This window comes from Heloderma suspectum, chromosome 1 (genome assembly GCF_057233095.1).
Source record: "Heloderma suspectum isolate Gila_16-S chromosome 1, 16-S_ref, whole genome shotgun sequence".
Lineage (NCBI taxonomy): Eukaryota > Metazoa > Chordata > Lepidosauria > Squamata > Helodermatidae > Heloderma > Heloderma suspectum.
This window is the reverse complement of record NC_139458.1, coordinates 248,455,107-248,480,349: the sequence shown is the minus strand read 5'-3', so window position 1 is coordinate 248,480,349 and position 25,243 is coordinate 248,455,107. Positions and strand designations below refer to the sequence as shown.

The following is a 25,243-nucleotide window of genomic DNA, read 5'->3' as shown; positions in this document are numbered from 1 at the left end:
ATAGTTTATATTAAAGCAGAATCTTACCATTTGTTCTATCTTGCAATTTGTTATGCATTTGGCACAACCCCCTCATTCCCATGTCTTGCTGTACTTGGCCTGTAACAGCCTAAGCACGTGCAACTGAAACAACTGCATGTTGCTTTCCTGTTTACCCATTCCTCCCCTTCCTCTATTTGTGGTGTTTGTTGTTTAATAGATTTATAGCCTGCTTTTCAGGGCAAAAACGTGTGTTGAATTACTGATGGAAAGCTCCTTGGGGGCAGGGAACTGTTCTCTTTTATCATCCTGGTGCTGTATTATAAATCATCATTTTCATCATAGCCATTTTTATTGCTAAGCGGCTGACATAAATGGAGACTTACTCTTCAACATTTGCTGTTCAGTTCTATGCATTCAGGATTTGAATGTTTACACTGGGGCAGTGTGTCTGTGAACAAGAAATGTTTTGTGTGACTACCTGGTCCCAAGTACACTATTACTGGATTGTATACAGTCTGTTTGCCATAACATAAGAGGAGGAGAGGCATAGTGGAAATAACTGTAGTTTATTTTAAATAGGGAGTAGGAAATTGAAAAGTTGCACAGCATTCTTTGACTTCTCTGTTTGGATACAAAACTGTAGTTACCTCAGTTCTCATGGAGCGCTTCTTGGTTTTTTGTTTTGTTTTTTCATGAGAAGAAACTGGTGGAAATAGTAAAAGGAAAAACACATTTCAGTCAAATCTTTGGACTAAAAGGAACAAACATCCTCAGCCTGAAAGGTTTAATAGCATTGTTGTGGATCTGAGATGAGTTTCCTGTAGCAGTTGTGACCAGATCCTCTGTGACAGTTGGCATGTTGTTTTCATCTGTTCTCTTGTCATAGTTATAAAACAAACAACAGCAGGCAGGGTTAAAAGGTGACTTCCTCTCCTCCAGAGCAAAACTATCATTAGCAGCTGCTTCCCAGCTACCTGCCAGAAATGATATATAGATTCTGTGATGGAGGGGGAAAGGGGCGGGGAGGGGGTTGCTGTACTGGAGCGGCATGCCACGCGAGTGTCTCCATCCATGCCTCTGTACGGATGTACTGTATGTCCAGGTCTGTGTTACATCTGTCCTATAAAGTGTACCTAGAATACAAGCAGCAATATGTGTATAGTGGTGACATTGCCTTAGTAATCTATGCTGCTCCCTTCCTGACCAGCCCAAGCACAGAAACCCCAATATCCTCAGAAAAGGTGACAAGTCTACTGTTGCTTGGAAGAGAGTAAAATCATAACACGTTTGAATCCCATTGATTTCCATGGAAAAGTTAGTGATGTGCTTAACTCTTCTCTTTGCCCTCCCCCTCCCCAAAATCAAAGGGAGTAAAAGAGCTTAACCGTGGCTGAATTATGTCCTTTGTGTTTCCAAGATGAAGCTTCCCTTTAGGGGGTTTCTCTGCTATGGAATGCAAAGTTACCTTAACTCCAGAGCCTCATTACGATCCATAAATGTTTTCCATATGCTTGAAAATAAATTTCTCTGGTCCAGGCACACTGAATGCTTGCTTTTCTCTAGAGGGAACCTGAGTAAAGCCAGTTGTTCATTTTGCCCCCATTGAGAATGCATTGGCTTGCCAGCAATGTGAAATTGTGCTTTGCCTCCATTTAATTAATCCACTTTCTTCACTCAGATGTTTTCCCTTTGGATAAACATTAGTTTGTTGAGAAGGACCACTGAGTCATGATGTAATGCATTCTTGTCGTCAACAGCCACTTGCTCTGTGCAACTCTTAAGGAGGAGTATGACATGAGATTGTAACTACCACAGATGCATTGCATGGTTTATTGCAATCTGATAATAAATAGCAAAACTTGTCAAAATCATTCTTACGTAAAAACCCTCCCAAGATGACCAGCCAAGAATTAATCTCTGGGAGCTAAGAAAAACTGACAGTAGAGAACATCATGCTGTCCATGAATAGACAGGTGCTGATTTTGGCAGGCGAGGGTGTTTGTATACCTTTCTCACAGTTTGGAAGGCTATGACTATTCTTTTTGAAAGGATAAAATGTTAGGTCATGAAAATAGTGCAAAAAGTGAATAGTTTCTAGAAAGCAAATCCACCAAGAAAACTGGGTGTTGTAAACAAACACTGTATCTGCTTGAACAGCGACTTCTTCAACTCTACAATAAAACAAAAGGACTTTAAAATAGACTTCTGCAACTGTATCATCCAGTGTCAAACTACAATCATTTACTAACGTTTTGCACTTCTTTATCCAATTGTTACTTGAAGTATCAACCTTCTGTTCTAAAAAGAACTTCTCCAGCAACCTAGCCTCCATGAGTATGCTGTGTTTTCATGCACTAGACCATTATAGTCTTCTTCCACAACTATACTGGGAATAGCTGCTAAAGAAAATTATGAACAAAGCAGAGATCTGTTGTTAGCATCTATATCAGACCCCAGTTCCTAAAACATTACAGGTGAAAAAAGCCCCTTTTCGGCTCTTGGCACTGGGTCCACGGTAGAGATGTGAAGGCCCAGAAAAAAACTGAAATTTTTGGGGGGAAAACAGTTTTTTTTTCCAAGGACAGTTTTGGGGGGTTTTTTCCAAAAAATTGAACAGCTTCGGATTATGAAATATTTTCTTTTAGAATTTAAGACAAAATGTTTATAGTTTCCCAGCCTTTACTACCCCCAAAATGATTTCTAAAAACTATGTAATAAGAACACTTTTATAGAAAGACTAGAGATGTAGAATGTTTGTAAATAATGAAGCCATGGGGGAAAATGTTTTTTTAATCCTCTCTGTAAGATTCCCAGCATAGTTGGTTCTTTCAGTCCATATTAAAATTATTGATCTAAAGTATATTTTACTGATAGACATTTATGCTTGGTTTCCCAACATGTGAGTAGAGTCACCATTGTGCATTCTTGACAGTAAATGTGCATTCTTGACAGCTTGGGTTTTGTTCTATAGAGTCCTGAGTTTCTGATGCTGTAGCAGTCACTTAATGTAGTTCTAATCTATTCAGATAATAATTACAAATTTACTGAGTTTACTTTTAAAAGTTTTAAAATATAATGATAATTTTATGAGCAGACTAAGTCATACATAAAATAACTTTAGGAACAGGAAGGCTGCTTTACAGAAAGGCAACCCTCCAGATGTTTTGGACTGTGGTGCCCAGCATTTTGGACCATTGGTCATGCTGCATGAGGCTGATGGGAGCTGAAGTCCAAAATATCTGGAGAGCACCAGGTTGGGGGAGACTGTCCTAAAGCAACAAAGTGACTTCAGATCTGTAAAGAGCACTAAAAAAAAGTATTGCTTATTTTTCATTTCCCCCCAAATTTCCTATTTTCCACCCCACCCCCCAGAAAAAAACAGTTTCTTTCCATGGCCTCAAAATTTCCAGAAATTTTACATCTCTAGTCCAGTGTACTGTGGAGCAGACATCAAAGCAGTGACCTGCTTTACATGCTCAAAATAAGGCACGGTGGCTTGTTTTAATCCCTGGCGCATGCTGGGCACCATTTCCTTAATTACCCGCCTGCATGCAGCTTGTTGTGTCATCTGAACCTGCATGGCATGGCTTGTTTGATGGGGAAACAACCCTCAAATAACCCATGGCCTGTTGTAGCCTTATTTAAGCCACAGTGACTTGTCTGATTATGTGATCTAGCCCAATCTCTTTTCCATTCCATGTCCCGTTTGCATGATACTCATAGCACCTACCAAGCATGGGTAGATGTTTCCTTCGTCCTGACCTCTTAGCGTTTTGGTCAAGGTTATTACACTCCCTCCAAATGTGAGTAGTCATAGGGCATGTGGATCTATGAGAGCTGTAGTCCTGACTGTGGGTCACAGCAAATGACCAGCCCTGAGTCGAGGGACAGTCAGTCTCTTGGTGATTTAGCAGTGTGAAACATACAGCAGCTGTTTGTCATGTAGGTGGACAGAGAAAAACACAAAATGGTTTCTGTTACTGTATATCCTGCATTGTCCATTGCTGTCTTTGTTAGGCTATTTCCAGCAGAGTTTGGATGTGCTAGCAGTCAGCTTACCTTTTCTACTTCGGGAATAGGTGCCCACTAAGAAGTGGTATAGTGGTCTTTTAGCTTATATAAGTGTGTGTGTGTGTGAGAGAGAGAGAGAGAGGCGCCAAGGTGTGTGTATAGACTCCAGAATAGATGATATTTCATGTTTTCCTAAGTCTGTGCAACATAAAAAGAAATCTGCCAGATCAGACCAAGGTCCATCTAACCCAGTATCCTGTTGCTCATAGTGGTCACCCAGACATGTCAAGGAAACCCACAACCAGGGCATGAAGACAATAAGCAAAAAGTGCTTATTCCCCAATCAGTTGCTCTTCAGCAAATGGTATTCTGTGGAATTCTGCCTCTGAACCTGGAGGTTCAGAGGTTCTCTGAAGCCACCATGACTAGCAGCCATTAATAGCCTTATCCTCCATGTGCTTGTCTCATCCCCCCTCCCCACCAGCTCCCCTGGAACATGCTAGTGTTACAGAAGAAGAAAAACTTTATTCCCATTCACCTCCTGAATTTCTTCACCAGCTTGGGTGGGAGAAATGCCATCGGGAAGCTTGAGGGTGTGGGCCCATATTCTTAAGGGTTCTTCTACAAGATCAATTTAAGGCATGTTTGGGTTATAATTGTTTTATTGTCACCTCCTTCACATTCCTGTGACTTCAAATGGTGCAGGTTCTGGAGGTTTGTGCGTGACACCTTTCTAGCACTTGTTGTTGTCACAATGTTGACGTCATCAGGGTGCTGCTGATCCTGCTTCCTTTCATTTTCTAAACTCCTTTCTGCTTTCATTCATTTCATAATAGTCTTAGAAGAACAGAGGTGGAAGTGACCTTGGAAGTCATCTTGTCTGCCCCCCTGCTGTATGCAGGATCTGCAGTGCAGGATGCAGCTACAGCCTCCCTGACAGATGGCCGCTCAGCCTCTGCCTAAATACCTCTAGCAAAGGAGAGCCCACCACCTCCCAAGGCAGTCAGTTCCACTGTCAAGCAGTTCTTGCACTTAGGACATTTCTCCTCACGTTTAGCCAAAATCTCCTTCCCTGCCATTTCCACCCATTGGTTCTAGCCCTGCTGCCTGGAACAACAGAAATCCAAGGTGCTCCATCTTTGTGTGAAAACCCATCAGATATGCCACTACCCCTTAATCCTTAGCTTCCAGGCCCCTCAACATTCCAATTGCCCTCCTCTGGACACACTCCAGTTTGTCAGTGTACTTCTTAAACTATGGCACCCACAGGACACAGTACTCCAGATGTGGCCTGACCAGTGCAGCATTGGGTGGAATTCTTACTTCCCGTGATCTGGACTCTGTGCTTCTGTTAATGCACCCCAGGATTGCATTAGCGTTTTTAGCAGCTGCATCGTTCATCCTGCAGGCTCTGGTTCATCCTGGGAGGCTGTTCTACACTATAGCAGATCATAGTTCTAGATGAGAATTGGATTTTCCCTTCAGTGCATGCACAATCCCAAACTATTAAAGAATATGCTCATTACAGTAACACAGCAGAGAAAACACCTGTGGAGGACCTCTTAGATCCATATAATGAGAGCACTGCCAAGGCTCAAGCTGACATTGGAAAGCACTGTAGCACAGTATTTTGTACAGAGACGCTGCAGCTGAGCCTGCTGTACATGTAATAATTCGAACTTCCCCTTGACAATTTATTTTTATTTATTTATTTAATTAATTTCTATACCGCCCAATAGCCGAAGCTCTCTTCATGACAACATGGACACACTTCAGTCTTGGTTCTCAGTGGAGAACATGAGGAGCACAGAATTATCAGGGCATGTGCTGCTGCTATCCTAAATATATTTCTTATAATACACACATTATTTTGCATCTGTCTACAAAAGCTCATGCATGGCGTAGTAAATTTATTAATTTTATTCTTTGTACTAGGATACTAACTGTATCGATTTGGCTTGGCATTTCTGCTTGTGATGCTCTGCTTGTGCATATTCCATATGGCTGTGTGAATGTCACCTCCTTCACATGTTACTTGCCTGCAGGTCTCTCACACGCAGATAGAGGAGAGAGGCCATGCAGCCAAGCTAGTCCTCCAGTTACCTCTTCCCCAAAGGAGTTGCCGTAAGAAGCAATGTCACACCTGTGAGCTTGAGGGCCTTTGTGACCTCAGATAGGAGACCCATCTTTTTTGCCTCTCCATCTATTTGCATGTTCAGAAATACCACATGGCTGATTCAGCAAACTTCTCACTGGCAACTAAAAGATCACAATTCAGTCTAAGGTTATGTAGCTATCAAACCATTAAAGCCTTAAATGCTGGCATTAGAATTTCAATCCATCATCATCACAGTCTTCATCGAACAGACACCTAATGCGCTCAGAGAATGAATAAATTTTCTGAAACACGTATTTATGAACAGTAAATTAGACAGTAAAGGCAGCCTGAGAAAAGAGAGGTAGAGACCGAAAGGACCAAGGGAAGGGGAAGCATCAAGGAGAAAGAGGCAGTGGAAACACAGAGACCAAGGGGTGGAAGACGGAGGAAGCAAGATGCCGAAGGGAGATTGTGGCAGGTAGGGGCCAAGGAAGTGGGGCAAAGCCAGCTGGACACATGGCAGAGAGGTTGGGGTTAGTCCATTAAAGGGGCATATTGCCATACTCACTGTTCAATTGGTGAGCATCGCACTAGAGTCTGGGTAAAACTGCTGCAATGCAACCACGTATGTGAGAGTGTGCTGCTACCACTGAGTACATTACTCTCCCTGCCCCATTCACAGTCTCCCTGGTCATGAAACATTTGCACAAGATCAAGTATAGGGTTGTGAGGTCTTGCAAAATTTAACCTTGCTTAAGAGAACTTATGCCTGGCTTACTACATGTGACGTTTGATTAGCAAATGGTATATTTGGCTAAGTTAGTTCGGGAAGTTAGCCACAGGCATACCTAGAATAATGATTTTCCCAGTTGCTTTGTATATGCATAATTGCTTGGTCTCATATATAGCCCATGGGTAAGATTTATCTTGACACTTGGATCCTGCTAACAAAATCAAGCATCCTTTGTCTGCATAGTCAGCATAAATAATGTAAAATGCAAAAACATGTCCAGTCTTTCTCCCTCCCCTCCCGCCTTCATTTCCCTACAAACAAAATTAAGAAACCAGATCTCTTCCCACTGACTCCTTCATAAAACCTTTGGCCTACTTTTGTTTCCCAGATGGGTGTCAAGTATGTTACAGCCACACCGTTAAAACGTGCATATGAGCGAGAGAGTGCAGCTACGCTTGGTTTTTCTTGTTAGCAGCCAGTTCACATCTCCTTTGTGTCTACCCCCACCCCTGCTTTTCCCCCCCAAACAATATTGTTTTGTAAAAGAAACTTTACTTATCAGCATGGCAGAGGGTAAGGGCAGCTCAGGGAGGATTGATAGTAGAAAAAAAACTGAACATCTGAATGAGGAGCAAGATTCTCTGATACCTTCACAGTAAAAACTGCACATATGGTGGAACGAAGAGGAACATTGTTCCTGCAGGTGTTTTCATCTGCCAGTAGGGGTGGGCCCTCCGGTTGGACTGCAGCTCCCATCATCTCTCACTATTGGCTATGCTGGCTAGGGCTAATGGGTATTGCAGCCCAGAAACATCTGGAGGGACACAAGTTGCCCACCCTTGGGGTAAAGGCATCATAGGAATGGGAGGCAGATTTTCACTTCCATCCAATTCTTTATACAAGTCAAGTCTAAAGGCAAAAATGGGTGTGTGGCGTCACCTTCCTAGATCAGTGGCTTTCAGTTGTGTTCTAGGGTTCCTTAAAGGTTTATTAGATTTCCCTAGAAGTAGAATGTTTCAAAATGGTTGTCATTAAATCCATACTATACTGTTGACCGGAGTGATCTATTCTGTCTTTCCTTAAGGCTTGGGTGTGGGTCTCTCCTGAAGTGCAATTGGAAATGTGAAGGACAAGTATGCTAAGTGCCCATATCCACAGTGGCAAGTGGAAGTGTATTGTGCTCTTAAAGCAGGGCTGGCTGTTGAATATCTTTCAACCTGAGGGCTGAATTCCATTTTGGAGAAGCTCTTGGGGGCAGGGGCAAAGGCAAAAGGGATGTGGCCAAAATGTGACAAAATATGTCACAGCAATCCCAGCTGCTGGTAAGAAAATGTGTTTGTTTGTTTTTTCAGTGGGAGGAGGGGGGCACCTATCTGGGTGCCAAGAAAGGGGTCCAGGGGCATTTGTGCTCACGAGCACCACATTGCCTCCCCCTCTGCTATTTTCTTCCCCTAAGGCTCACATGGCCAGAAATGTAGAAATACTTTGTATCTTCACATAAACAACAAAACATATATCAGGTATATTCCAGATTCCCACACTTTCCATCTCCAAGAGAGAAAAAAGATAAAAGGATTATTGGAATGGGTCATATTTTGTGTGCATAAGCCCAGTGCACATGCTACCTTATAAGCCCAAGCAAATGCATAGGTTCAAACCCCACAACACTATGTGTTTCTAGATTTCTGACCATATCAACTAGCTCATGCAAGAATGTGAAGTGATTTCATTTGCTCTATTTCCTGTTTACACCTTAAACTTGGCACAGGAAAAGAGATGCTTTTTTTCCTTTTTAGCTCCATGTGTGATGACAACTTTCTGTTAACTGTCCTGACAAAATCAAGACAGCTGGCAATCTTTTCCAAGCTGTGTATCTTCATGCAAAGAAATAAATGAGAGGGGGGATCTTTCCCCATTCACGTGTTCCTCAGAGCACTAACTTGCATGCAGATAAGCTTAGCATCTTTTGATGGACTTTGTAAGTAACGGGGGCTTACCAACAGGTTGCCAGATATGTTAGTGCCAATTATTTGGTGGTACTTGCATTCTAAAGCTAAGTTTCTCGTAACTGGATTGACAACGTTTTGCTCCTAAAGTTTGAGCATTTAGAATTGGCAGCCTATGTGATAGGAATTGCTTGGATGCTTCTCTACTTTGACCTCTCTGAATACCAAGGCCAAAGCGTACACTTTTTGAAGACCCACACAAGAGGGTTTCATTCTTGTAGAACAGCCTTGCAGACACATGCCAACCATTCCATACTACTGCTTATGTGCAGCCATGTGCCAGAGGCTGGAGTGGTGAGCTAAGGATGTGCTTGCCTGGATCTTCTCTCACTTGTTCTCTCAGGACTGATAGGTGAATGGGTAACTGCAAGTCTGTGTTAAAATAAAATAGTTTTTGTCTAAGGGCTTGCCTGTTTGAGAATTGCTCTGCTTTGGTGCAGTGTGAAGAGAAATTAATTGAGATCTAAGAGATATTCTCCCTTACCTCCAAAATGGCAGTTTCCACCAAATCAATTTGATTAGAGATCTGGTGGTGGTGTGTCTTTTCCTTTAGCATGTGGCTCAACTCAAAGTTAAATCATGCTCTGTAATGTCCTTGATGTAGAGCACCTCTGAAGAATATGGCAGCTTATTCCTAACTTGAATTGTACTGTTCCTTTGCTGTTGAGAAGGATTCCTGATGTTGGGTTCTGTGCCCTTGGAGATCTGTGCCTTGCACAGCTCTGTTCTTTCCTTTCTTCTCTGTGTTCCTCAGCCTTGAATACTTGTAGAAGATCCGCTCCCTATGGATGCAACAGGAGCTTGGGAGGAAGGCCACACTTTCTGGACAATGGTTGTGTTTCAGGGATTCCATTGCGCCTCTCAGCGATAGTGCAGGCTGTGTTGGGGAATCACAGTGTGACCTCCCTCCCTCAGGATGCTGCAGCTGCTCATAAATAGTGGTGGGCAGTAATCAGTGCTTCACAGGGTTCCAAAATTCATAAGAATGTTGGATGCATCCAACATGGTGGCCTAATTTTTCAAGGCACACTTTGACCTTCCTTGTGACACAGAGCTTGGAAATTGCTGGTGTTTAGGTCCTACTTATGTCAACCTTTGGTTCCTGCTGTTGGGTTAGAAATTTCTGTAGTCTGGCTTATACATGCATGCTCCATCAGTGCAAATTCCAAAGGTGACTTGCATATGTGAATGCATAGCATATATCTTTAATGCTTCCCTGTGGGCTTTCTCAGTATTATCCCATTCTGTTCTTTTCTCTTGAGTCTCATTTTATATATTAATATTGACATTTTATTTTCTTGGTTCTAAATAGGTTTGCTTTAGCCCCATCATGTAACTCTGCATTTTAGTGACATAATATTGATATACATGTACACACTGTGCTAAACAATTGCAGCTTCTTTTAACCCCATAACGATGAAACCTGGGGCTAGCTCTGTAAAAGTCAACTGTGGAATGGATGTTGTCATTTCCAGTGTATCTAATACGGGTCCCAAGTGTTAATCAAAATGTGTCACCCATACAGTTTGATCCAGGATATTCCTGAGAGCTGGATCCTGGATTCCTGTTAGATCTAGACCACAGTGTGCATACAAGGAAGTAGTTTATGTTGCACTTCCTGTATTTGTAGAATGCTAGTCCATCCCTCTGACTATGACAAAAATAGAGGATTTTGGCAGGATGGGTAAGAGGACTTTAATGTGCATTTTGGGGGATTTCCAGGGCCACAGGTAGTGACAAAGCAAACCCTGAAATACGTTGTGTGTTGCTGTGTTCTTCCCCTGAAGGAGACACATTGGGCAGGCCAGCTTGGCATGTAAACATGGTTGCAGAAAGAGAGCATTGGCAGCCTGACAAAGAGATGATTGACAACTTCCTGTTAACAAAGTAAAAAGGATTAGGGAATTGCCTTGCAGTCTATAATGCAAGACATTAGCAAGGCTGTTATGAATACTTATTGGAAAGAGAGATCTGGAGCTAGTCTCCAAAGTTGTTTCTGACTTCTCCGTCCCTTTAAGGCGGGCGGGGGGAGTATTTCCTCCCAGTTCTGACTTGGATCCATTTATCTTCATGGAAGCAGAAAGAAAACTGATACAAGACCACAGGGCAAATAAATGCCAAATTACTGCTCTATAACTTCCTCAAGCTATTTAGACGCATGCAGATCTGCTTCTGAGCTCTATTCTATTGTAACTTGTAGGAAATATGCACGATTTCAAAAGCATACGAAGTTTCCTTGATGCATTTTGCTAAAGTTCTTTTTTTTTTTTTTTGTCTCGTTAAGTTTGAAACAAAAAACAATTAGTCAGCTCAAGCCATGCAAATAGGGAAACTAGAACAGTTGTAAAATGGAGGGCCAGCCAGGGAAGGGAAAAATAACCTCGTATAAACACGGAGGGGGTTTTTGAATGGCTGGTTGTGGCTCTTAACTTCCCCTCTCCATGTATGGGATTGCCTCACCAGGCATAGGCTGATTAAAATGGGAGGCTTGCCTATTTCATTGACCATGATTACTGCAGCACATAGGGAGCCAACTTTCTACAGACCAGTGGTTAGAGACCCTGGACAGTGCTGATCTGGATAGTGTAGTAGAATAAGATGGAACAAACAAGGCAACAGGAACTGCAGACAACCCAACCAGTTCAGTAACTCTTAACTAGTTGAGACCACAGAGTGGGTCTGACATCTTAAATTGCAGGTTTGATCCTTTAAACGGATGCTATAATAAAAGGACAAGTAGTTTTATAATGTCCTGGAACAAAACTTATATTTGTTAGTTAAAAAAATGGGAAAAGAACATTTTGAAGCAAGCAGCTTGAGAGAAGAAGAAAGCGACTGTGATTATTTCCTGGAGGAGATGTCCTCCCCTTCTCTTGATTTATATACAAGAATAAATAAGTTGACAGATGAAGCATTATATTTGTCTGAAATAGAAGTATTTGAGTTCAAAATTTGTGTTAAAAAGTTTCATGCAGATCTACATGCTCTACATTCATACTTTGCTATTTACAGCTTTTAAAAATTCCTCCTGACTTCAGCTGCGCATTCATGAGCTTATGCTTAAGAGGTAAAAAAAAAAAAGGTTATTGCAGGCAGACACTTCTCAGAGCAGACAGAAATGATATTTTAAGAAGTCAGATGGGGTCACTTATTTGCAGTTATGACCATCCACACTTATTTTAGCTGGAATATGCCACCAAAATAGAACTCAACAGCTGATGCAACTAAAACTTCCAAAATATTCTTACAAAATATGTCAAGCTTTGCATAAAAGTGTTGTAACCTTTATTGATCTCCAGTTTCTTCTGTTGCAGAAGAAGGCAGGGAAGAAGATAAGAGTCAGTGAATCTATTCATGAAATTTTTTAGACTACTGCATAGAAATTAGGTCCCTCCCAACCATATGAAGGTTTAGTGGGCAGTGATCTAGGCAATACTAGTATATAGCAGTCTATTGGTCATGCTGGCTGGGGATGATAGGAGTGATAGTCCAACATATCTGGAGGGTGCTAGGTTTATACTGTTGCATTTTTCTGCTCCGATGCAGACAACTATGTTTACCTAGAGAGAACCTGTGTGAAGATCTAAAACTTGCACATAAGCTACAGCAGATGACAAGCTGAGTTTTTTTATTTATTACATTTATATCCCCCCTTTTTTATTCTTGTAAGGATCCCAAGGTGGCCCACATGTTCCTTCTCCTCTCCATTCTATCCTCACAACAACCTTGTGAGTTAGGTTAGGCTGTGAGTCAGTCACTGGCCCAAAGTCACCCAGTGAGCTTCATGGCCAAGTGGGGACTAAAACCCGGATCTCCTGAGTCCTAGTCCAGCGCTCTAACCACTACACCACACTGGCTCTGTTAGCCCTGTTTCACATTTAAGATGCACACAAGCAGTGATCAGGCCCCAGCTTGCATATATTTTAGATGAAAACAAGGCTACACGCATGCCCCACCCTTTTTATATTGTACGTAATATGTGTGGGTTGTGACCAAGCTATTCATGCCCCGTTTCAAACTTGCCATATGAACCAACCCTGACCTTGGGGCATTAGTGCAGTGTTTGGCTTCAAGGTCTAAACACTCTGTAGGCAATTTCCTCTTGCTCACACTTCTTTGTGACCTGAGAACTCTCACTGCAGTTCTTGAAATTGCAAATCAATTGAAAATAAAGTAACAATGTTTTCAGGCAGTGGTTATACACAGGTCCCTATGCAAAGTTCTCAGCCCACGTTGATAAATAAATTTCCCCTGGGAAAGCTCAGCAGAAAATCAGCTGGGGCTGTTTGCAAGACACAACAGCCCACCATGGGTTATTTAAGTCACGGTGAAGCTGCTGGTGCGTGTGGATTGCATTTTGAATATGCAACCCCCACTTGGGGATTGCCATGCCATGCAAACCCAGTGAACATGGGTTATGTGAGGGTTGTTTAACTTGTATACCGCACACTCACCAGGTTTGCATGACACGATAACCACTACATGGGGGTTGCATATCATTATGGGTTAAATAACTCACAACAAGGCATGGTGTGATGTCTGAACCTGATCAGTGTCTCTAAGCCTAACCCGGTTGTCTTTAGGCGGTAATGCCAACCTGAGCAACTTGAAAGAAGTTGGGATGCAAATGTCACAATGTGACATTTCTTCCCTGCTTGTGACATGCAGGGATCTGGTTCTTATAAACTTATCTGTGAGAAGGCAGATGTGTGTCTTGGGGGGGGGTGGACTTTGTGGATTCTGCTTTATAAGGAAGCCATTCATTATATTAAGTCCTCTTCTATTTCTGCCTTGTAACGTTTTAGGATCATATCTCATGATGTGAAGTTGTCATATGGTAAGTTTTTCTGTCCCCATCAGTAATAGCCAATGATGTGGGACAGGATAACTTGTAACATTGTAACGTCGGATAAGTGATCCAAAATGTTACAGGGGAGAAGGACAGGACTCAATCCGAGGAAGGTGTTTTCAGTAGTATCCCCGTATTACAGGTCCCAACATAAGGAGGAAGATTTTCACAACTCTGCTTGTCTGTGGGGTTATGTGCAGTGTAAGATGTTGTATAACAGAATGATGTGAAATGACAAAACCAAAAGAACTGCACAACTGTCCCTCTACTAGAATAATAGACTTTTTTTTTTTTTAGACAACAGGTTTTTAAATTGTGTGTGTTTTTTTAACTTGGGGAAGTTACAGTGCATCAGTACATAATGTGCGGGCATCCCCATGCATATCTAAAGATCATGACTGGATTTTGACTGGGGTCTGCAGAAATAGAGCTTGCATAACTTACCTTCACTTTTCCTGTTTGTGACTAACAGAATGCTACAGACAGCTCTTCTAATTCTTCTCAGAAGAAGGAGCAGCCTTTGCGAACACTAGCATCTCCTCCATCCTGTGAACATCACAGAATCTGCACCCGGGGTCACATTCATGACCAGTTTAGCCCTGACCACTACCATCTAGAACAAGTGAGTCTTTGCTTGTTTCTTCAAAATCCATACAGTGTAATATCTTTACTAGATCAACTCAAAGATCACAAAAAAATGAGGAAGCTTTTAAGATTTCCAGATTGCCTTTGTAAGATATTACAAAATAGCAGGTTGGCGGCAGGGGTATGTGGGAGTAGGTGGTGAGGGGAAAGACGTTATAGAGGAGGAGGGTTTGCAGATGTTCAAATTGGGTATGTATTTATTTATTACATTTCTATTCCGCCCAATAATCAATGTTCTTTGGGCAGGCTCTGCCAGATGATGTGATATTCCAAGTTTCAGTGCCCCTAGGACCACCAGAGCAAGAATGTAGCAGGCAATTGTTGATCTTCCATTCATTAAAATATAAAAGCCGTCTGTTAACTCAAACCTGTCTCCATTCTGAGCGAGCTGGACAAGTTTCTTAGTTGGTGAAAAACACAAGTAGAAATCAGCTACACAGTCTTTATATTAACAAGGCTGAAGACAGACAGACACACACACACACACACACACTTTAATATGTCAGATACTGTTAACTTGTTTAAAAATGTGTGCTTCTTAAAATACTTCTCCAACAGTCAATCCCACGCTCCTATCGGCATGTCAGCTTCCCAGATGATGATGAGGAAATCGTACGGATTAATCCACGGGAAAAGATCTGGGTGACGGGTTATGAGGACTACCGCCACACCCCTATGCGGGGAAAGTATGTTGATTCAGATGATGGGGACTCGTACGTGCAGTTTGCCAAAACTGAGCCCTCAAAACACGATTACAATTATCCTTACATAGGCAACTCTGACTTTGATCCGGGTGAAGACATCAAGGGTGCTGTGATAAAGACTCAGCCTGCCAGGTGCAAACTGCGGCGGCGAAAAGAAGATGGGGAGCGGTCACGGTGCGTTTATTGCAGGGACATATTCAACCATGAGGAAAACAGGCGGGGTCAGTGCCCAGATGCTCCAGACAGAGCCAGAAGCTGTATCCGCCGAGCCAGCTGTATGTGGTGTGCGGACAGTATGCTCTATCACTGTATGTCTGATCCAGAAGGAGACTATACAGACCCTTGTTCTTGTGATACCAGTGATGAAAAGTTTTGCCTCCGGTGGTTGGCCCTTATCGCCTTGTCTTTTATTGCCCCTTGTATGTGCTGTTACTTGCCCCTCCGGGCTTGTTATCACTGTGGGGTCATGTGCAGGTGCTGCGGCGGGAAACACAAAGCAGCTGGATGACAACACTCAAAGCTTGTGAAGTACTTTCCGTTTTCCCTTGAGCGAAGGAGCATCTTGGTCTGGAGCATTCTCCAATCGTACGTACATCTTGACACAGCCCGGGAAGCCTGACGGAATCCAGAAACCAGTTGGCTCGTTATTTTTCTCTCCCACTTGGCTGCTATGCATTGATTGCTCACTGAGTTCTTCTAACAGACTAATGTGCAGCATAGACTTTTGTATTATTGTTCTGTAATAATAAAGAAAAGAATGTCTTGTACATGTTTATACCTTCCCTCCCTGAAAAGGAGATAGAGACATGAACGGTTGAGTGTGGTGGACTTCTGAACATCTCACTGTTTTATCTGTATTTTGCAAGCTATTGGCACATGTGGAAGTATAGTATAATGGAATGAAATCCCACTTTAGATTATGTTCAACTTGCAGCCTGTGTGCGCGTGCACACGTGTGTGTGTGTGTGTGTGTGTGTGTAAAGAAAGGTGTGCTACTAACAAAGGTGCACCATGATGACACAGTATTGCTGACAATCTTTATTGAAAGAATTCACGCAAACTGCATTTATTTTGACAGTCACTTGGAATGATTTCTCTGATCTTTGAGCATTCAAGTGAAATGTGGAAAATGAGCCTTAGTACCACCTATAATATTTCATAATCTGAGAATTCCAGTTTCAGACCAACTTTACACATGAAAGGGAAACTTTAAGTGTCTTCTCTCTCCCCCACCTTAGTCTTTCTTCTCCAAATAACATTGGGAAATACAGCTTTAGTGTTAATGTTCTTCACCGTGAAAATAGCCTCTACCCTATAGTGTTTCCATTTGGAACAAATGGGTTCTTCACATGTTATTAAATTAGCATGTACACCCATGTACTTGTGGTGTATCTTGAAAAGTAAAAGAGGGAACGTTGAGTTTGTGTGTTTTTTAATGTATCTACATTGTGTATGCGGAGGATGGAGGAGAATTCTGCCCCCCATCCCACTTGAATCCAAAATGGGAGCATTTCTGGAATGGATTCAGGGCTCTATGCTTTCCAGCAGGTTCCAGACCAATCCAGAAATACAGGGAAGCCTCTACTGCTTGTAAGGAGGTGTGTTTTTGTTTGCCTGTTTTACTTTTTGCCTGCCTCTCTCTGCCTTGGAGGCCTTTGAAAACGTGCAGGTGCTTTGAATCTTTTCCTCATGGAATAAAACACGCCACTGCCTGCGTCTGGGATTGTCAGATGTGGGTGTGGATCTAGTACAGGCAGTGGCTATGCTGAAGGCATCCCACCACCACTACCACAGCATTTGACAATCACATGTAGTCAGGAACATGGCTTCTTTATCCAGTTTCCCTTAGCAGAAGTGCACAGATGAGTATTTTCCCTCACCCAGCAGTGAGTCCAGAGAAGCCTGGTGAGACTTGCTAATATAGGCAGATTCATTGGGCTTCTCCAGCTAGCGGGGGGGGGGGGGGATGTTGTCAATTTCACCAATGCTTTTAATACTTACCTGCTTTTCAGCCTTCCCCCCAACCTTTTATCTTCTGGGGCACTGACGAAATTGACTGACAAGGATTTTCCTTATCTGGGCAGCAAGTCTCTTCCATTCCTCCAGCCTCTGGACCTGGAAAGTGAGATGCACTTGCACTGTGAACGTGAATAATTCCTAGTGGAGCCATGTCCATCTTACAACTTCCCATGTTCCCAGTTCAGTGATGCAATGAACAGATAGGAAGCAGAAAGTATCAAGGGAAAAATGTACTATGGTGTTACAGGGTTTTCCATTCTGTGGCCTGAACTGACCCCACAGTTCTGTCTGCTGTGCAGACTACCAGATCAATCCAGGGTCAGCATAGGGCCATACGGCTTTCTGCTCTCAAATGCACCGAACTGGCATGTTTGGGATCTGCAAGGAACCGAGAGCAGACATTCCTTTGGTCAGAACTGGATAAATCCCAGGCACCTGGTCACCCTGCTGCCTTGACATTAGACACTAGGAACACTGACGTATTTTTCCAGACCTGCACGAAGTGAGAGAGAGGCCCTATTGAAATCAGTAGGCATCCCAATGTTTGAAGACAGTTGATATTGTGAAGAATGCAATATTGCATAAAGTGTGCATGCTTTGCAGGATCTGTATCAAACAGGCTTCTTTTTTTAGTTGTGAAATACATGAATACACAGGGTGAAATGATCCTTTAATTTTGTGTGGGTCTGGTTTTTTGTTTTTGCTTTTTGCTTTGTTTCTTTAAAGCCATGTCTTGTGTACAAGGCTTGTAATTAGCTGGGGAAATAATATTTTTCTAATATATGACATGGGATAGCAAAATTTTTATTCAAAGGAATAATGTAGAGCAGTTTAGCTATAATATAGCATAGTACAATCTGAATTTTCTGAGGCAGCTAGGCACTGGCTTGTGAAAACTGGCACTGCTGTTCCTGCCATAATTTCTTTCTGCAGTCGACTGCCAGTGAGTGCATGCCCTTGCCCCCTTATTGCACGTTGACAGGAGTCTTAAAGGAAAAGGAGCTGAATTTTATTTTTTGCCAAACAGATGCAAATAGTGACCTGCTTGCCACATTTTCCAGGTGACATGGGCCAGCAGCTCCTCCTGGGAGTCTCATGGCTTTTATCACATTTAACTACATATGCAACAGTGTGTGATGTTACGGTCAAATCCTGGAGCTTGAGTACATCTGGTTATACTCAGGCACGGACATCCTGGTTTGATTGAGCACTCCCCCTCCCTCCCTTTTTTTTACAACTGCTCTCTTGGGCACATTGCAATATGCATTGGGCCAATCCAGAAATACATGGGCTTGGGACCCTTGTGGTGAGCAGCGCTTGAAGCCTGTTTCTGAAAGCAGACCTTGCACCCTGCCCACTTGCCACCCGACAAGTCACTCCTAAAATTCAAGGGACCTTCGGGAGAAGTCTGGGGGGGGGGGGGACTCGTATGAATGTGAGTGTCTGTGTGGAAACACTTGCACATTCCCAGGCTGGAAGCTGGTGGTTCCGATGTCAGTGGACCATGAATCCGCTTTGCACCTTGGATAGCTCCTTCAGAGTTCTGACTGAAACCAGAGCAGATTCACTGCTCCACTGACACCGGAACCACCAACCTCCACTACATCCCTACGAAGAATTTTAGCAGCCCCCCTTTTCTTGCTTCCTCTGCAGCGTGGGAGCTGCTGGAAAGTGGCCTCTTCCCCACTGTGAAGGTGGTATTGTAAGCGCCAGACCATTTGGGAGGAGCCTGTGTTGTAGCTCCTCCTCGTGCCAATATTAACATTGCTTTCTGGGAATTGCTGCGGAGTGGGCTACTGCTGCATTATCTGGGGCTTTTCGTGTGACTTTTGCAGCATAGCAAAGAGCACGTTGCAGTAGTAACTCCCATGTAATAAAGGTAATGTGAGGAGGGCGCCGGATCTGATCATGTATGCATTGTGCAGAATGAGGTGGTAGAATTCTGAACTGTACCACTTCAGACTACAGGTAGAAAGTACAGATTGATGAATCTGGCTGGTTTGATTTTGCTCAGGTTCTCATTTTTTTAACTTCTAAGTTCATTCCATCTCATTTCCGCATCATATATTGTTTTCATTTTTCCCCATATGCGTGAAAATTTATATAGATTTATGGACACATTTTTGTGTACACTTTTGCAAATGTATGCATTCTAAAGCCATTTTGCAATGAATGGTGTGTTTGTGTGTATTTTTTCTAATATATATGTGTGTGTGTGTGTGCATTTTAAAATTTTTGAAATGTACACGTTATTGTTCACTTCTTTTTTTTGGCCAGCCACGTCACAAACTTCAGAAATGTATGGATCTCAAAGGTAAACTATGTTGTGGTTAGCGTTCATGTTAGGAAGTACAAATCTGGTACGGTCACATTAAGATGCAAACTTAACTAATTTCTCAGTCATCCCTAGTAGGGAATCATATATAATATCCTTCTCCATGTTGAAAAAGAAACCTGCTTGTAGCAAGCTAGCATTTGCTTTGCTGGCAGTGCCTGATGGGAGTTGAAGTCCAACAACATCTGGATAGTCACATATTCCCCACCCCTACATTAAGCATTTAAAACATACCATTCCTCCAGCTGTAGCCTGCAGCGATACAGTCCAGAATTCTACAACATGTGTAGATAGGCTCTGTGATCTCCATTGTTTATATTTGGTATTCAGGATTTGGGATTTGTCTGTAACATATATACATGTATTTAATGTAGATTTCAATGGTATAGCAATTGTTAGGTTTACATTTATGAAAACAATGCTACATGGTAAGGGAAGTTCTTCATTTTATTTTTTTAACACTTGGTAAACTCATGGGAAGAATAAATATGTTTGTGCCTGATAGCAAATGACAAATCTCCAAAGGGTGACTAGCAAACATCAAGCCAGCCTCAAAATAAAAAGTGTTGGAGCAATGTTTCTTGCAAGTTGTCCCGCTTTTCTGAATTTCTGTAAGGTCTTTCCCCTCTACAAAGCACAACGCTACAGAAGAGATCTTAAGGATTGTCAAGCCACTCAGTTCAAGTGCCCCTATTTATTTTGCTAAAGCAGATATACTCCAAGCCTTGATGTATTTCCTCTTCTGTAAATTCCCTCTTCTCTTCCATGGCTTTTTTTTTTTAATCCACACTAAGTTTGTTCCATATTTGTTCTGTGTGTGTGTGCACGCATGCGCGCACGCACTTCAAATTTTTGTTTGTTTTTGTTGTGAAGGGAGCGGCAAAATGGGCACAAGGGTAGAAATTAGGGGCGGGTTGGGTGGGAGGGAGGATATTTTGTAAATATTTCCCATTGATCTCCCCCACACTACTGCTGAACAGTGTATGATATTTTCCCCTGTCAGCTTTTCAGTACTGACATTAGTCATCTGAGAAATTATTCAGATTTTATTTTTGTATCTGTGGTAACCATCCATTAACCAAAAGGTGTTTTTTCTCCAGTTGTGACATTTTTTCAAGCTATTGCTCACATTAACAAATTTTAAGTGCCTGAAGCAAACTTCCATTATGTATCTGTATACTAAAAGTTAAAAACTCTGTTGTATTGATTTTTATAAGCCTTTTTACCTCTGTGTAAAGAATATATATACAAGTGTATGATGTACATTTTAGTTCTTAACTTCTTTTTTATTGTTTCTAATATGTATGATCATTGTAGCTATTGCTTTAAAATGTACCGTGTAAATATAAATACATCATATCAAAAACAAATATGTGTTACATGCTTTAGCAGTCTTAAATGGAAAGGTTTGGGGAACTGAAAGATTAGATCAAAGATAAATCTGTATAGTGTATTCCTTGTTACTAAATGTGTACCCCCATAAAATTTTTGCACAATCATTTCTTAGCACAAACCAGTCTTGGTGTGAAGTAGGCATAGCTATGACTTATCCCCATGATTTCAAGCTGATATAAAAAGTACAACTACAGATGTCTTCCATTTCCCCTTGTGTACACCCTAGTAAAGTTGTGAGGATATTGGTTTCCCAGGATTTAAAGAGCAGTGCAGTGCTTTATGTCTGAAGTTTCACTGCAGTGGGCGCCACTACTGAGAAAGTCTGTTTTTGAGATGTCCTGTGGCAATACTGTCTTGGTCACAGAATGACCAGCAAGGCCTTCTCTGAGAATCTTAAATGTCAGGTAGGTGTATATAGGGGAAAGCAGTTTGCTAGGTACCCTGGTCCCGAGTTGTTTAGGGCCTTGTACGTTAACAACAGGACCTTGAACCTGGTTTGGTAACTAATAGGCGGCCAGTGCCACTCTTAACACAGGTGTAATGTGCATATGGCTGGATGCCGCACTGAGCACACAAGCTGCAGCTTCCAAGCCAGGCACAAGGTCAACCCCACACCAAGTGCATTACACCAAGGTTAGTAGTGCATAAACCACAGCGGCTAGGCTATCCTATCCAGGAACCAGCCTAGTTGTACCAGCCAAAGTTGGTAGTCGGTGCTTTGGGCCACTGAGGTCACCTGGGCCGGCTGTGGCAAAGAAGGACCATTCCCAGACTCCATACCTGTTCCTTCAGAGGGAGTGCAATGCCATTCAGAACAGGGAAACAACCCAATTCCCAGACGGAACCACTCACCCATAGGCTCTGTTTTGTAAGGGTTCCGTTTCAGTTTATTCGCCCTTTTCCGGCCCGTGACTGCATCCAGACTGTGCATGGCCTCTGCTGACTGAGATGTTACAGAGGAATAGAGCTGGGTGTCAACAGCCTAAGGATGTTAAACAACACTGGGGATGAAATAGTTCAACTGCCAGGGGGGCAAACACACAGTCGCCCAGTCTTATTCTCTGGAACTGACCCCATAAAGAAGCACCAAACCACTGTAAAACGGTGCCCCCAACTTCTAATTCATAGAGATGGACCAGGGGGATACCATAGTTAACACATCGAAAGCTGTTGTGGGATTAAGACGACATAATGGGGCTGCACTCCCTCTGGCCCTCTCCCAAAGAAGATCATCCCTCAGTGCAACTCTCAGTTTAGCTTACAATTCTTCATTTTTCAGATGACTTATGGAAGGCTTTAGGAGAAAAAACACATGAGATAGTATCCTGTTCATCACTATCACTAGTGTAACTACATTGTACTAGTGTAAGCTATTTCTAGGGCAATGCCAATGGCATTTGCTAGCATGCTGCGTTTCCCTGTAAAAAACGTGTTGGCAATGCACTAGAGGTTGCTTACGCTAGCGTAATGTGATTCGTGCTAGTGCCAATTAGAATACTGCCCATGCCAAGCTTTGGCGCCCTCACAAAATAAGAAATCGCCACCTAACCAGAACTTAGAACTTCTGAAGGGCTCTTCCTAAGGTGACCAGGTGTACACAAGTACAAGGCATGACAAGTTCTACCTGCTGAAAGTCCCTGTTCCGCACAATGGTTAAAGATGCAGGAGCCCTATCTTCTTTTGCATCTGACCACTCCCTTTCTTTCACACATGCACTCTCTCTGTGTGGTGTGGAGAAAGTGGATAAGGAGACATTTTTTCTCCCTCATAATACTAGAACCCGGGGTCATCCCATGAAGCTGATTGGTGGGAGACTCAGGACTGATAAAGGGAAGTACTTCTTCACGCAGCGCATAGTTAAACTATGGAATTTGCTACCACAAGATGTAGTGATGGCCACCAATTTGGATGGCTTTAGAAGGGACAAATTCATGGAGGAGCAGACTATCAATGGTTAGTAGTCCTGATGGCTATATGCGACCCCCCCCCCCCAGTATTAGAAGCACTATGTCTGTGTACACAAGGTAGCTTGGAAACATGGGCGGGAGGGTGCTGTTGCACTCATGTCTTGCTTGTGGGTTTCCTGTGGGCAGCTAGTTGGCCGCTGTGTGAACAGAATGCTGGATGAGATGGACACTTGCTCTGATCCAGCAAGGCTCTTCTTATGTTTTCTCCCCGCCCCCCAGCTTGCTCCCCCCCTCACACACATGTGCGCACGCGCACACACACCATTTCCTGCCTTCACCTATCCACCCTTCCTAAGATTGCAATCCCATGCATGGGAGTAAGCTCTACAGAATTCAGTAGGGCTTACTTCTGAGTAAGGATTGCTCTGCATATCCCATCCACACCTCTTTTACACACACATCCCCTCACGTCCCCTAATCTTGCCCTAGCTGCTGAGGGGAAGGGGAACCTCTAGGGCTGTGAAGAATAAACGTCACAAAGCAGCCTATTTGCTCCTATCCCATCAGCTCTTCAGTTGCTCCGCAGTCCAGACTTGATCAGAAGGACTCTCTAGCCTCCAGGAATCGGCGGCAAGCATGTGATTAGTTATGGGCGCCCCTAAAAACTGCCCCACTGGACACAAACAGCTGTCTTGATTGGTTCAGGGGCATGAGGTAGCCAGTCACAGCAATACTGAGGAAATTGGGCAGAATGTTTCATCTGCATGCTCTGCTTGAGGCGGTAGCCCTGTGCACGACCTGCCCTCCATCATCCAGCATACCCAACACATGATGCTGGTGAACGCCTGTATAGGGCTAGTTGTACATTGAAGACTATACATTTGCCCCTCCTCTGAGTGAGGGGTGGGCACAGGGGACTAGGCAAGCCACAGGACAAGAAGCTAAAGGAAAAGAGAGGTGGCTTGTGGCGGCAGAAGCTGGCACAGACATCTGAAGCTGCCAGGGTGAAGAGCAGGCATCTTCTGCAGGTGGGGGACCAAGGGGGTGCATGGGCAACTTCAGTGGATAACATTTTCAGCAAAGGTGATTTAAGCAAAGAAGCGAGGGCCCAAGAGCCAACAGGAACAGCAGGAACCACCAGACAAAGAGCACAGGACTTATAGAATATTGCAGCGTTTGCCATCTTCCTAGAAAATGTAATTAGATCTGAACAAAAAGGCAAGATTAACACACTTTCATAAATAAAGGCAAGGGTAAGTACAGAATTCAGATAATAAAGGAAGGGAGGTCAATACCTATAACAACGATGCCAGAACAAACAAGTGCTTCCAGCATTTAAATAAATATAGTTTAAACAAAAGAGTAATGCTGTACTACAGTGAGTCTGTAACAGTTCTGTTGCTCCTTCCCCCATCTCCAGAGGTGTCCCCCTTCAGAAAACATACACCCCTAAGTCACTCCTTTAGCTTCAGTCAGGCCTGACACACCACACAGATCTCTGGTTCTTTCAGGAACAGGTGCTTCTTTTGTTAACAGTGACTGCTTCTCTCTAACGTTAAAATCTTCTGTGCTCCTTCTTCTGTTGTCCCAGGTGCTTGTTCTCAACTTCTTTCAACGTTTCCTTCTTTGTCTCATGAAATCTTCTCTCTCTGTCAGCCATGGTTCTCTCACTTCAGCTCTTCTTTCTCTCTCCCTCCTTCCACATCAACTGCCAACGTCCTTTCTCCATTGCCCAGGTAACTGCTCCCTTCCCCCTGCTGTATCTATTTGGTCACTTCAGGTCCCACAACAGTATTTTTTCAAACAAAGCAAAACAAAACGAAAGCAACGTGCCTTGGCCAGGATGATTTACCGGTCTTAACAGAGTGAATTCCGCTGCCGAATCCAATCAGAACAGGATCCTTCTCTAATGTTGCACCCAACGTTGCACCCAAGGTTGGGGACCTCTGTAGACCATCATACTTAACAGTATTTATGCCATGCCTTGGGGGTATGCAACCCTTTGGGTGTATGTACCCCTAACTCCTGACTGATGTGCCTCAATTCCCATTGTGAGGCATTCGCTTTAGTGTGGTAAATTCTGTGTGACCAGAGGTTTGGGACTCATGAGGCAATCGCTTCCTGGACCTTCTCACACATTTCAGCTGGAACTGTGAGCCTTCCATGCTCGTCCTTCTGCATGGGGCAATACTGGAGCCTCTGAAGGCAGCAGCAAAGAATCCTGGGTGGGGCGTCTCCCAGGCTCTTCTGCCTCGCAGCCTGCCAACAGGGGACATGGTGGAGGGACAAGGAGGTCTCTTTGCCGCTCGCTTCAGGGTTTCAGGGCATGAATTTGGCTTTCTCACACATTACCTTTTAAAACATTTTACGCTTTATGTGCTGTGCTTGATAAACTGGTCGGTTCTATCTCTGAATGGGCCACTGTATCCAGTCAGCATCAAGCTGTAAGGCTTTTCCTAGACTGCATCAATTAAGGGTGGCAGTGGCAGGTTGCATGTTGGCCAGGGATAAGGATTTCAGGTGTGCACGGAGGGTGTGTGTATGTAAGAGGAGCATTCA

General features: G+C 43.2%; 1 protein-coding gene across 1 annotated transcript in view; it reads left to right on the top strand.

Annotated features, from left to right (window-relative positions):
- The window catches only part of SPRED2 (sprouty related EVH1 domain containing 2), a 92,042-nt gene extending 74,305 nt beyond the window's left edge, over positions 1-17,737 (top strand). The window contains exons 5-6 of the mRNA XM_084823662.1: positions 14,152-14,301; positions 14,883-17,737. Coding sequence (XP_084679788.1) covers positions 14,152-14,301; positions 14,883-15,536 — 804 coding nt within the window. The 3' untranslated portion in view covers positions 15,537-17,737. The remainder of the gene's footprint in view (positions 1-14,151; positions 14,302-14,882) is intronic.
- Positions 17,738-25,243: the final 7,506 nt, after the last annotated feature.